Source organism: Monodon monoceros, unplaced genomic scaffold (genome assembly GCF_005190385.1).
Source record: "Monodon monoceros isolate NGI ecotype Baffin Bay Population unplaced genomic scaffold, NGI_Narwhal_1 Super_Scaffold_13, whole genome shotgun sequence".
Classification (NCBI taxonomy): Eukaryota; Metazoa; Chordata; class Mammalia; order Artiodactyla; family Monodontidae; genus Monodon; species Monodon monoceros.
Window position 1 is genome coordinate 62979116 of NW_021703769.1, and position 13694 is coordinate 62992809.

Below are 13694 nucleotides of genomic sequence, written 5' to 3' on the forward strand. Positions count from 1 at the left end.
AACAAGTATATGAAATTCAAGATAAGCCTTGACTAAATCTTGTATGGGTTGGGGTGGGGTTGGGTTGGTGGTTAAGGAGAGGCAGGCTAAGTAATAAAGGACATTTGAAGATAACTGGAGAAATCTGAATACAGACTCAATGTTGGATAGAAGTCAATGGTTAACGTCAATGTTAAGTTTCCTGAGCTGATAATTACATAATTATACCATAGCTATATATTATTAAAATGTTTTGGTTAGGAGACAAAGTATTTAGGCATGAAGTGTTAGAATGTCTGCAACTAACTCTCAAATGTGGTTCTGAAAAACTGTGTGTATGAACACACATACACAGAAAGGTAAAGCGAACGTTAAGAAAGCATCAACAATTGGTCTACCAATTCTAGGTAAAGAGTATATGAGCATTCCTATATTTCTATAGGTTTGAAACTTTTCAAAATAAACAGCTATGGGGAAAAGAATTCATTCTTGAATTTATATATACAATTTTAGAAACACTAATGATAAAATTTCAGAGTAATAACATCAGACAAACTGACACCCAAGAACACTTTATAGATACTACTTACTTATACATACTATGACACCCAAAATGTCATCCTCATTTCATTCAAAACCTTCACACAGCCCTCTCTAAAATGCAAATTAACGGTCTTCTGTTGGAAGAGAGGGGGTCAAGCCACACCCCAAATTTTTGTTAAAAGAGAACTGGGAAGAAAGGAAAGTGCTAATAGGGTAGAGTCAGAGTCAAATGCTGAATATTTGATAATCCTAGAACTGTGTCACTCAAAATCTTCTGAAGCCAATAAAATCAATTTAAGTTCCTTATTTCTTGATATATCACCAAAGGATAGGGGTGAGGGGATCTTTAAACCTATACTGTTTCAGCAGCATTAAAATGTGTAGCTCAAGTTTAAAAAATGGTCACCTGTTCAGCAACTGACATCCTCCTATTCGGATCAACATCTCGGCCCTCTAACTTGGCTTTCACTCTCTTCCACACGCTCACTGCATATGAGTTTCTCTCCTGCACAGCTGTGAAGCAATGGAAACGTGTAAGTCAAACCACCACTCAGTATTAATATTTAAGGTATCCTTATTCTGACTAATTACCTTTTCCAGTTTTAGGGTCTCTGACAGCCTTTTTAGGACTACAAGCAACACTCTTGCCAGTTCCTGGAACAGTGCTTGGTGGAGTATCTGCTGATGTAGCTAGATTTTTCTGAACCAGCTTTCTAGCATTCTGTGACATGACATCAGGCTGAGTCTTCTGGCCAGTGTTGCTCCGGACTGCTATAGAGAGAGAGTTGGTAGCTCAATTTACATGTACACAGAAAATGAAGGAGCAGGGCAGTGCTCTCTCAATCATCAACTACAAATGGACAGCCCTGATACTAGATATGATTTTACAACCTTAAAGTCCTTATCCCTTAAAATAAAAACTCTCCTCCTAAAAATATAGCCTAAACAGCTAGATATTCAGATATAAATTTGTACAATGATGCTCACGAGTTTGTTGTGGCATTAAAAAACTACAAATATCTTAACTGTCCAACAATTAATACGGTAAAGTCATAGAATGGCACATTAAATCTTGCCATTAAGTCATTTTTTAAAAGATTACTTAATGATAGGGAAATTATCTATTTAATAGTAAGTGGGAAAAGACAACAAAAGTTGCGTTCACAGAATGATCCAACTTGTATATGTGTGTGCATGCATATAGGGAATTCAGCAAATACATAGTGGTTTTACCTCTAATTGGAACGGAACTATAGATTTTCCTATAATTATTTTTCTGTATTTTCCTAACAGAATATATTTTATAATCATAAAATAAATTATTTACAGAGTATCTGAACACACGGTATTTTTACTAACAATAAGTACTTTTAAAATTAAGCCAGAATTTGTTCAGTTTGAGATATGACAAGAGTTTATGGAAACCCTTTATTTATTTTAAATAATTAATTTTTTTAAATTGTAGTATAGTTATTTATAATGTTGTGTTAGTTCCTGTTGTACAGCAAGGTGAATCAGTTACACATATACATATATCCACTCTTTTTTAGATTCTATTCCCATATAGGTCATTACGGAGTACTGAGTAGAGTTCCCTGTGCTATACAGTAGGTCCCCATTAGTTATCTATTTTGTATATAGTATTATGTATATGTCAATCCCAATCTCCCAATTTACCCTTCCTCCCGCTCTCCCCCTTTCGACATTTGTGACTCAATTTGCTTTGTAAATAGGTTCATTAGGGAAACCCTTTAAAAAGGTGATGACTAGAAACATATCAGACACTCATTAAACATCTTAGCATCTATGTGTAGATTATTAACAGGTCAAGATTCAGGTTCTTCTGAAGTAGGGGAGTCTTACCTGCAGCAAAGGATGGCTGGTAAGTAGCAGATGACGTTGGACTCGAACATTCATTTGTTGCATCGGTGACTAAGGGTGATGCAAAACTCACTAAATTATTATAGACACTGAAATATAAAATAAAATGGCTCATTTATGATATGCTTTAGCAAATAGCTACTTATAAATATGAACAAAACTGAAAAAAAATTAAATGAATTAAATAAACAAAACTTACTCTACCAGATGTTTTGCTTATATTTTAAATTCAGGCCAGAAGGCATTCTTACCTCTGACTTTGTGTTTTCAGTTCTTTCAAGGTGGGAGTTATTTCCTGGAGCATTTCAACATGTTCTTGACTTCGAACCTGACCCATAGCTTGGACTAATGTAAACAGCACTGTCTGAATGTTGTCTTGCCATGATTTATATTCACCCAAGAACTGCCTAACACTGTTCTCATAGGGAACATCTTCACCATCTGCCAGAGCAGCTTCTTCATCCTAGAATCAGTATGTTAATGATCAAGAAAAATGGTATTTGCTTCAGTAATTACTCTTAAAACCATCACCTTTTGGATAACAGGTAATAAGTGTTTTTCAAATACCAATGTGTTTATAATATGCTTATTACAATTTAACTCCTTTTCTACCGGAATCTTGTTTCCAGCACAAATAAAAACTCCAATTAAAAACAAATCCAGGGGTGGGAGGGAGGGAGACGCAAGAGGGAAGAGATATGGGAACATATGTATATGTATAACTGATTCACTTTGTTATAAAGCAGAAACTAACACACCATTGTAAAGCAATTATACCCCAATAAAGATGTTAAAAAACAAACAAAAAAAGAAACAAAAAAAAAAACAAATCCAGGGAATGCCTTGGCGGTCCAGTGGTTAGGACTACACACTTCCACTGCAGGGGGCACGGGTTCGATCCCTAGTGAGATCCCGCAAGCCACGTGATGTGGGGGGGAAAAAAAAATCCAAAAAGGAAATGATTTACTGTTTTGTGATGATGAAGTAACGCAGCCTTTTCTGGGGATTCAGTTTCCTTACTATCTAGATTCTGTACGATACTAGAGGGAAGATATTTCATTTATTTTGGAAGCAAGCTATACAAGTTTGAGTAGGGAGGCGGAAGAGAGGTTAGAGATCTAAATACTCTGTGAGACTAGGTTCAAGTTTCAGCTCTACTATAAATTATATGACTTTGGATAAATCAATTTCTCTAAGCCCCGGTTTCTCTGTGAACAAAATCAGAATACTACTTACACTTACCACCTGCTTAAAAAAAAATAGTTGATGAAAACACAAATTAACTCAGTGACAAACTGGAAATATGACCTGAGAGAAATTAGGGTTTTTTCTCATAAATAAAACTGTTTGTAATTTTATAAAAGGGGGGAGTAATTATGTGTCAATGGTATTAGTCTTACCTTGGCCATTGCTTTCAGGAGATGTTTGACATCTCCAAGCTGCCGGTTATGACCAGTGAGCACAGTCTTTATATTATCAACCAAATTCTGAATTGTTTCACAGACCGTTTCTATCTGTTGCTCTTTCTCTGTCTGAATTGCTCTCTGAGTAGACATATCCTGGGTCAGTTGTTTGTGTGCTGACAAAAGCCATTCAGAGCTGCCAATAGGATGTTCAAGACTCGTGTCCTAAATAGAATAAGCATTTGTTTGATTTTAAGTATCAGCCAGAATAATAATAAGGTTCTTTTCTTCATCATCATCTCAAAAGACATTCGTAACTCAAGCCGCAACACAAAGAACCTCAGTTGCTGAGTCATGAATTAATTACCTACAAAACACTACTTGATAATAATAAACAATCTATAAAATACAGACTAAGATTTTTACCTTTTCTGCATAATCATACAGGGCATAAATGTTTAAAGTTTAAAACCTAAGAAAATATATCTGGAATAACAAAGATGATCCATATCCGGGAAACTAAGCCCACTGTAAATCACTCTTTCTCACTGTTGTGGCCTCTCCCGTTGCGGAGCACAGGCTCCGGACGCGCAGGCTCAGTGGCCATGGCTCACGGGCCCAGCTGCTCCGCGGCATGTGGGATCTTTCCGGACCAGGGCAAGAACCCGTGTCCCCTGCATCAGCAGGCGGACTCTCAACCACTGCGCCACCAGGGAAGCCCTAAATCACTCTAAAATGAAACCAGAGTCTCGTAATACAGTCTAAAGCCTTCCCACAAAGTAGAAATGCCGAATTTATCAACCTGATAATCCAGCATTCATCTTCCACTAGCCCTCTGTCTGCTACCCTACTTCCAGTGCATCTGAGTCATTTGCTACACACCGTCTTTCTCCTCCCCTCCGAACCTCCACAGTACTTCCAGTTGTAACTCTGAGAGTTCTTTTCACTTTTTCATTCACTGTATTATTTGTGTAAATAAGTTCCTTGGGGGCTAAAAGCAAGATTTAATCATCACGGTACCCCTCATAACATCTCATATACAGTACATGCTCAATAAATGTAAACTAGTGAGTGAATGTATTAAATTGATTTTGAGGGCATACAGTTGGTCTTATTTTAATCACCCAATCTCTTCACTCCCACCAAGATTCAAGACTTACCACTCTCTGTAATAAACGAAGCTCTAACTCAGAGACCGAACTGTTAAACTGTGATGCAAATGAACACATTTGCTGACACCGTTTGATTAGTTCAAATAATGAGGCATCCAGGTTTAAGGCTTCTGCAGTTCTAGTACGTAAACTTTCAAAATGAATGATATTGCTGCAGAGGAAAGTGACCTGTGAAGACGAAAAAGAAGAGTGGAACCCACAATGAGGAAAAAATTTGCAATTAATGAAAACAAAAAAATACTACCTATTGATTTCCAGAATTCAGGACCAGGTCCTGAAAATGTATGAATGTAGGACTTGTGGGAAACAGACCTACTCCTTATAAAAGCTAAATAAATGAACATTTTTTGGTTGATGCTGTTAAGACTGAGATGGCCAAAAGCACCCAAGGAGAATCAGGTAAATATTATCTTCTGCACGATTGTTTTTTAACTGAAATTTTACTCCATACTAAAACTGTTATCATATTCAGCTGCAATTTGTTTGTGCTGTGTCTGAATTCCAACCTGAAATGTTCCCCTTCTGCTTCTACTCCTGCCTAACTTTACCATAAAGATCAGAAAACACTAACTGGATATTTGACAATATTAAGCACATCTTTTAAGGTACAACAATAGTATTGTGACTGTGTTCCTAAATAGTTCTCTCTTTTTTTAAAAAAATAAATTTATTTATTTTTGGCTGCGTTGGGTCTTCGTTGCTGAGTATGGCCTTTCTCTAGCTGCGGTGAGCGGGGGCTACTCTTCGTTGCGGTGTGTAGGCTTCTCATTGCAGTGGCTTCTCTTGTTGTGGAGCATGGGCTGGTTCTAGGCATGCAGGCTCAGTAGTTGTGGCTCGCGGGCTCTAGAGCACAGGCTCAGCGGTTGTGGCACATGGACTTAGTTGCTCCGCAGCATGTGGGATCTTCCCGGACCAGGGCTCAAACCCGTGTCCCCCGCACTGGCAGGCAGATTCTTAACCACTGCGCCACCAGGGAAGTCCCAATAGTTCTCATTTTTATACTTATTGAAATACTTACAGATAAAATGATATAATATTTGGGATTTCCTTAAATATGGGATGTGAAGGAGGAGTAGGAAGTATAGAGGAAATAAAGTAGGGCTTAAGTTGATAATTATTAAATTTTGGTAATGGGTATACGGGATATGGGAATCATATTAGTCCAATTTTGCACCTGATTAAAAAGTACATAGTAGTTTTTGTTTGTTTGTTTTTTGCTCCCAGTCACAACAAAGTTAATCCACAACCTCTGGCAGTACACAAGGTCCTAAGACATTTTACTGCCATGTGGAAAAAATAACATTCAAATCTTCATAGTTGCATATAAGGAAATTCTTAGATAAATATGGAATTAAACTCTTTATTTTCGAAGAGGCTGGATCCACCTTATATTTAACTGCAAGGTAATAAGGGTCTAGGGAAATAACTGGCTGTGAGCTCAGCCTAAGGATGCCCCCTCTTTCTCCCCCAAGGCCTATCAGTCCTTCTTCCCAGTGCTGTAAACTAGAGAGTGGCTCTCAAGCTACTCCTAATTATCCCACATGTAACTTCCAATCAATTATATAATCCTGTAACAGAAAACAAAATGGCACACATGAGTGCCTATACCTGACTTGCTCTTTGGCTCTCTTTAAGGACAAGATTTCTTCTTTCAGCTATTGTTGCTTCAAAATCTTGTAGTACAGGTGTCAGTGCAGGATTGGCACCTCCTGCCCACTTGAGTCGTTGTTCAATACTTGCTTCAAGTGCTGCCAGTTTCTCCTATAGAAGCCAGCAGAATCTCAGTGAAAACAACACTCTTCACTTCCTGTCTGTTGAGCATTTTATATAAATACAAGAGATTCAAAAGAAGTAGGATGGGGCATAAGTAAATTAGAAAACATCTTTAACAAACTGTCACCTTTTGGAATTAATCTTGATTTCACGTTGAATATTTAAGGCTAAACACGTTTTGGATAGGTAAGGATTGGCTTTCAGTTTATTGTCTTAAAATTTGCAGAAAGAAGTTTCATTTTTAAATAAAATAGTCCTTAAAACAAAACACCTGCTACACCAAATTCCCACTGCACTATATGTGCTATCTACAAGAAAATCCATTTATACTTCTGATTGTGAAAGATGAAAATCAGATTCCCACAAATGCAAAAATTTACGAATAATGGTAAAAATACAGCCAGGTTATCATGATGAGGAAGATTTTATATAACAAAGTTGCTTCATTATTTATTCAACGTTTTGAGCGGAGGAATTCACATTCATAGTCTCTCACTTGCTCTCGCTCTCGCTCTCCCCTCCCTCCCCTATTTCTTTCTCTCACACATATACACCTCTAAAATCAGAAAGGGCATGAGTTCATTCTCCTAAATTGAAAACTAGGACTAACATGCTGTAGAGAAAAGGTATTTCAATCTTCAAAGAAGTGAGCTCCAGAAAAATTTTATTAAAAAAATTTAAAATATTATAAAAGTGATTATACTTGATTTTATACTAGTATTAATCTATAAAAAGAACAGAAACATGTCAGTTACTACTGAGTGTACGAGATATAGGAATATTCACTATAGAGAGATATATAAAGCCATCATCAAACCAGTTTTTCTTATTTAAAAAAGGAAAGCAAGATTAAATATTTTGCTGAAATGACCAAAAAATAGTCAATAAAAATGGCTTGGAAAAATATTCTGCTGCCTTTGACATCACAAATTCCATTAAGTAACTGCACAATAGAAGTAAAGAAATGCCTAAGCTTCTTGGATATTAATAATAAGCCAAATATAACTGCTTTGTATACATTTCAGAAAATAAATTTGGTATTCGAGTTTTTCCCATTACCAAGGTCCCCTTAATGTATAAAAGCACGGTAATATCAAATTCATTAAAAACTTGAAATATTTAGTATATCTCTATTCTTGGTTCAAAATATACTGCTAAGATTCAGTTACTTCGGAGGGTAAGAAAAAAAGATATAAATTAAAAATAAAAGTGAAAAGGTATTATGTTCCTGTGGCTTAGAAGCCAAGGACAGACTGAACAACAGAGCACTAACACTTCACCACAGTGGAGGTCATTTCTAAAAGTAAGAGGTACCAGAAGGAGGATCTGACAAGACACACCTGAACTGTTGCAATTGAAGTTTCAATCTGGCTCAGAGTATGGAGTTTCTTTTTCATGCTGGTTAAGATGGCAGAACGAGGGGGAGGAGTGACTGACATGGCTTGTGGTCTGTTGATAAGGAGATCTTCATGCTGCCACTGTTCAAAGAAAAAGAAATGTAATAAAATAAGCAGGAAAAAGGCCTTTAGATAAACAAGGGAGGGGAGGTGTGATTTAGGACTGGGGGAAGAGGGAAAAAACCCAGCTGCAGCAAGGTGGGGTGAGCAGGGAAGAATAACAGAAACACAATAAAAGAATCAACCAGGTGGAAAATTTCCTGAGGTAGAGAATGGCTGATAAATTTCTGGGATCACTGATATGCAACATTTAAATAGTAATTCTGAAGATGTTTCCTAGTCTAAGTAAAAATCTGCTGCACAATCCCCCTAAAATATAATTTCCAGTTAAGAAGTTGGAACAGGCAAGGTAGGGGAAGAGTTCCCCAGCACGGAATTAACAAGTAACTGAAAGAAGCAATGGCAGCAGTCACAGAAGAAAGAATTCTCCAGAGAACCTACAAGCGACAGAAAGGCATAGGTAACTACTGACAGAGGATCAAGCCATCCTGTATGCTGTAAGGTGGCCCCAGAAGGCCCAAGGGACATTTGGGTTAAAATTTAAAAGTTACATTGTGCTTACAGCTTAAAATGTGTTCAGATGAACAAAACTGGATGGATTTTGATACTGTTTTCCATATAGTTGTCAATTTTTTAAGGGAATAAACTCTAAAATGTATTAAATAATAAAACTTTTCAACATTATATATATATGTATTTTTAAAATAAATTTATTTATTCATTTATTTAATTTTTGGCTGCACTGGGTCTTCACTGCTGCACGCAGACTTTCTCTAGTTGCAGTGAGCGAGGGCTACTCTTTGTCGCGGGGTGCAGGCTTCTCATTGTCTTGGCTTCTCTTGTTGCGGAGCACAGGCTCTAGGCACGTGGGCTTCAGTAGTTGTGGCACATGGGCTTCAGTAGTTGCGGCTCGCGGGCTCTCGAGCGCAGGCTCAGTAGTTGTGGCGTACGGGCTTAGTTGCTCCGTGGCATGTGGGATCTTCCCAGACCAGGGCTCGAACCCGTGTCCCCTGCATTGGCAGGTGGATTCTTAACTACTGCACCACCAGGGAATCCCCTCAACATTGTATTTTTTAGAAGTAAAATAAATACCAAAAAATCCCAATGTGCTAGAAGGACTGTTAATATATAATAAATGCAACTTCAGAATTTGAATAAATTACTTTTCCTATGAGGTAAGAACACAGCTAATGATAAAACTGCAAACAGAAGGAAATACACTGGTTCCATGCCCCACCAATTCCACTCTTGGGAAGTAGCTTCAATATAAATGAAGTTATTAACTGGTTTGTAACACTGCCAAATATAACTGCTTTATATACATTTCAGAAAACAAATTTGGTTACACAAAGTAACCAGTGTTTGTGCCAAAACAGATCCCAGGATAATGTAGTCCCCCAATATTACTCCATGAGTTACAACTTGTCTGAAGCTACTGACAATATTGAAGCCTATATTTGAAATAAAGAAAGAAGAAAAATAGCTATAATTTATACTGTGCTTAGTGTCTTACACAAATCATCATTTTTAACCTGCACAGTCATCAACATTTTAGAGAGATACTGTCCCCATTCTACAAGTAAGGAAATCAGACCTTAAGGGAAGTTAAACTTAAGTTCATATACCTGAATCCAAATCCATCTCACTCCCCCAAAGCCTGTCATACTGCCTCTAAACAAACAAGGACAAAAACAGGCTTCTAAAAAACAGTTCCCAAGTGATGACCAATGTATGCACAGAGCTTAGAGAATCAGGGAAACAGAAGTCACTTTAGAAAGAATTATGTTAGACAGTACAGAAGGCATATCCACCTAACGAACACATTCAACTGTTAGAAATTACATTTACAAGTAATACTTAATGAAAACACTAACCATACAACTCTGATGGAAACTAATTCAAAGGACACAAACCATGAACACAAAATGATCTCAACTACGTAAAAGAGAAACAAGGAATAATTGGAAAGACAGCACCGGAATGCTAATGCATTTCGGTGTTTGCTCTGGGCTGGCACAATCCAGGAAGTTTAAAATTTTCTCTTCTTTATACTGTTCTGTATTAATTCCCGCAGTTTTTCAAATTCCTACATTGAGGAAAAACCCCTTTATAAAGAGAAATACTAACTTGAAACATGGCGATATGCAACTGAACGCGCTGTAGGCTTGTCTTACAGGAGGAGATACTCGTCTCCAGCCTGCGCACCAAGTCGTGCTTCTTCCAGGCAGTGTCGTAGGAGCTCGCCAGCACAGTCGCCCTGTTCATGACCAGCTGAGAGAACTTCCCAATCTGGATGTTGTGCTCCACTGCTTTTTTACACAGATCATCAACTGAAACTTTGCTTTCAGCACCAAAATCCTTTGCCTCCACTTGAGCAATAATGTCTACCCCTAGAGCACTGATGAAGCTGCACAGCGTGAGGCCCAAGGCTTGGTTCGGGAGTCCAATCAGGAGCTGCCGCACAAAGTCAGCTGTGAATGCTTTTATCGGTTTAGCCATCTGGTCTTCACTGAAACAAGAGTTTCTAAAAAGGGTTTTCACATTGACAATCTGTACAGGCCCATTTACAGTATTCTGATCTTCAAGTGAACTTGATCCTAAAAAAGGAAATTTTTCTTTCAGTATTTCATGCAACACTAAAATAAGGTAATAATGCTGCGTATTTAAAAACTTGAAGATTGCATGAACTTAGTATTTTAATTTAATTTACAATTAAATTAAGCCTACTCTATCCTGTCCCCCTCCAAAGTACTACACAACTAAACCCAGCTTGTTTAAGAGTGAAATATTACCTGACAAAGTTTTAGAAAAGGTACCACAGAGCCTGAAGAACTCCTTAATTGTCTGTAGTCGTTTTAGAAAGAAAATCTCTTCAAGCACCTGTCGGTGATTATCATCATCAAAAAAATTGACTTGGGTGCTCCTGGCTTCCCTTATAATGTCAATCTTTCGCCAAGCTATAGGAATTTCCATCTTATTTAGCTATGTAAATGAAAGAAAAGCAAGTTCACTTCTCCACTCTTCACACACTGAACAACTACTTTCCTACACTTGCATTATTCATGAAACCAGGTCAATATTTACCTTTTCAACTAATAAGCCAAAAGCAGTCTCAACTTGGGCAAACATGCCATCAAATGCTACCAAAAGCATCTGGCCAGCTGACATTTTTGGTGTTTCATCAACTGAACCATTTCTTGGTTGGATTAATTCACCATATTGAGCATGAAGTATTCTAGAGGAAAAGAAAGGGGAGTTAAAACCCTCGCTGAAGAGTATTAAATTTGGGGGAAAATGTAAGATCAACAAGTCTTACAGCTAGTGTGTGGAGTCTAGGGGAAAAGTCTCTGTATGAAGGAAGGAGTGTTATTAGCCATCATTAATGTGAGTAAATTTTATGCAAATTTGAACTATGACATTTTAAAAAGAACTGTATATAAAGTATTACAGTCTCACTATTATACACAGAATGTAAAATAATATAAAATGCCAATTTTTTTTTTTAAATGTCGAGAATCACACAGTTCTAAAGCTGGTGGACCTAGCAAAAGTTGTCAAGTATGTTCACACTACTGTCACATGGCAGAGCCAGCTACAGACAGTAAATGGAAATACCTATCATTTTTGGCATGCTGAGTTTCGAATAATGCATAGCTTGAAGGTAGGTCTTCAGAAATTTGCCTTTCACATTATCATTAAATTAAGAACTTACGTAGTGTTTATGTATCCAAGCACTATTCTAAACATTTTATATAAAAAAGCAAAAATACAATTCCCAGTACCTATGACTACTATCAGTAAAACTAATGTTAACTAGATTTTCAACTTTATCACACACACATAAATAGCTATAAAACTATTAGGAATTATTAAGAGAATTTAAAATTTAGGCTACCCGAGAAATTTCTAATGGAAAAAGAGCTGCATGATGGTATAAAGTTTTACTTGAGATTACCAACAAGTTTCTCTAATACAAGATACACACAGGCTGTAACAGAATCAAACATGAAGTCTGTAACCCAATGCATACATGGAAGGAAACATTCCTCCATTTGACAGTAAAGGGAATTTGGATTAGATATTAAGGGAAAATAAGGGCTGAAATTTTGTGAGGAAGAAAAGTGTATAGATTTAGCATCTAAGTTTTAAAATAATGTTAGAAATTTTATGATAAAGCTCTTGTGCAAATAATCTAGATCACTATTTGGCTGGCATTTATGTTTATGCTATACTGATTACAGTTACTTTTTAAATTTTATGGTAAAACAACTACAAAGAAACAAGAAAATAGGAAAAATTTTAATGCAACATAAAAGAAAACATTAAGGAGTTACCTTTTTTGGTGAAATAAGGCACCATAAATTAAGAAAAATAAGTTTACATTTTAGATATATACTTCCTGCAGTTTAAGAATGAAAAGGTATTTGCTTCAAAATAACTGGAGCAGTACAATTTAAATAAGATTAAACAGGTGCAAGAAAGAGAGAGAGAGATTAACCAGGTACAGATAATTACTGAAGCTGGTAAAATGGAGGTTCATTACTATTCTGCTTTCTTGTATCTTGGAATTTTCCCATGGGAGGAAGTATGGTGGGTCAATTCATTTCTACTCTCTCAATTATACCTTCTGAAGGGAACTGGACATCAGAATGCCAAAGAAAGAGGCCTTGAGTCACGAAGCACAAAGGGTAGGGCTTAGCTTTGGGTACAGTGCATGGCTGGAGAAACTGCCCAACCTCTACAGGTTCCAAAGTCAAATTGTTACCCTAGATTTAAGAGTCAAGAAATACAATGTTCAATACCTAAAACAAACTTATAAAACTTAAGCTAACTTAAAAGTGTTCATCTGAAATGAGGTGTATACTCCACTAGCTAACTAAACTGGCTCAGATGCTTCCATGGAGTTCCAAGGGCTGGCTTAAAAAGTACCACACTCTACTTTGTGTGTGTGCACATGTATGGTGAAACTACAGCCCTAAAAGAATACATATATGTATGTGATAAAACTACACACACACACACACACACACACACACACGAGTGCATGTGTAACTGGTGAAATCTGAGTAAGCTCTCTGGACTGTACCGATGTCAATTTCACGGTGTTGCTACTGTACCATAGGTATGCATGATGTTACACTGAAGGAGGAATGAAGGGTACACAAGACCCCCTGCACACTTTTTTTTTTTAACACAACTTCCTATGAGTCTGTAATTATTTCCAAATAAAAGGGTTTTTTGTTTTTTCTTTGTTTGTTTTGGCCCTGCCTCAAGGCTCACAGGGTCTTAGCTCCCAACCAGGGATTGAACCCGTGCCCTTAGCGCAGAGTACTAACCACTGGATCACCAGGGAATTCCCCCAAATAAAAGGTTTTTTTTAAAAGACATTACTTATAAGTGCTTATATATATATATATATATATATATATATATATATCTGCTCTGAAAATTAAAAGTAAGCTTACAGTAAAATAAGAACTCAAAAC

At 37.0% G+C, this 13694-nt stretch overlaps 1 protein-coding gene across 4 annotated transcripts in view; it reads right to left on the reverse strand.

Moving 5' to 3' along the window:
• The window catches only part of SMG1 (SMG1 nonsense mediated mRNA decay associated PI3K related kinase), a 96944-nt gene that overhangs the window by 6098 nt on the left and 77152 nt on the right, over positions 1 to 13694 (reverse strand). For 3 of the 4 annotated variants that reach the window (XM_029219727.1, XM_029219730.1, XM_029219729.1), the window contains 11 exons: positions 11293 to 11443; positions 11001 to 11190; positions 10336 to 10805; positions 8092 to 8229; positions 6587 to 6739; positions 4967 to 5146; positions 3804 to 4031; positions 2655 to 2866; positions 2386 to 2492; positions 1114 to 1293; positions 929 to 1035 (listed from right to left, as the gene is read on the reverse strand). In XM_029219727.1, coding sequence (XP_029075560.1) covers positions 929 to 1035; positions 1114 to 1293; positions 2386 to 2492; positions 2655 to 2866; positions 3804 to 4031; positions 4967 to 5146; positions 6587 to 6739; positions 8092 to 8229; positions 10336 to 10805; positions 11001 to 11190; positions 11293 to 11443 — 2116 coding nt within the window. The remainder of the gene's footprint in view (positions 1 to 928; positions 1036 to 1113; positions 1294 to 2385; positions 2493 to 2654; positions 2867 to 3803; positions 4032 to 4966; positions 5147 to 6586; positions 6740 to 8091; positions 8230 to 10335; positions 10806 to 11000; positions 11191 to 11292; positions 11444 to 13694) is intronic. The other variant, XM_029219728.1, reaches the window with a different exon arrangement.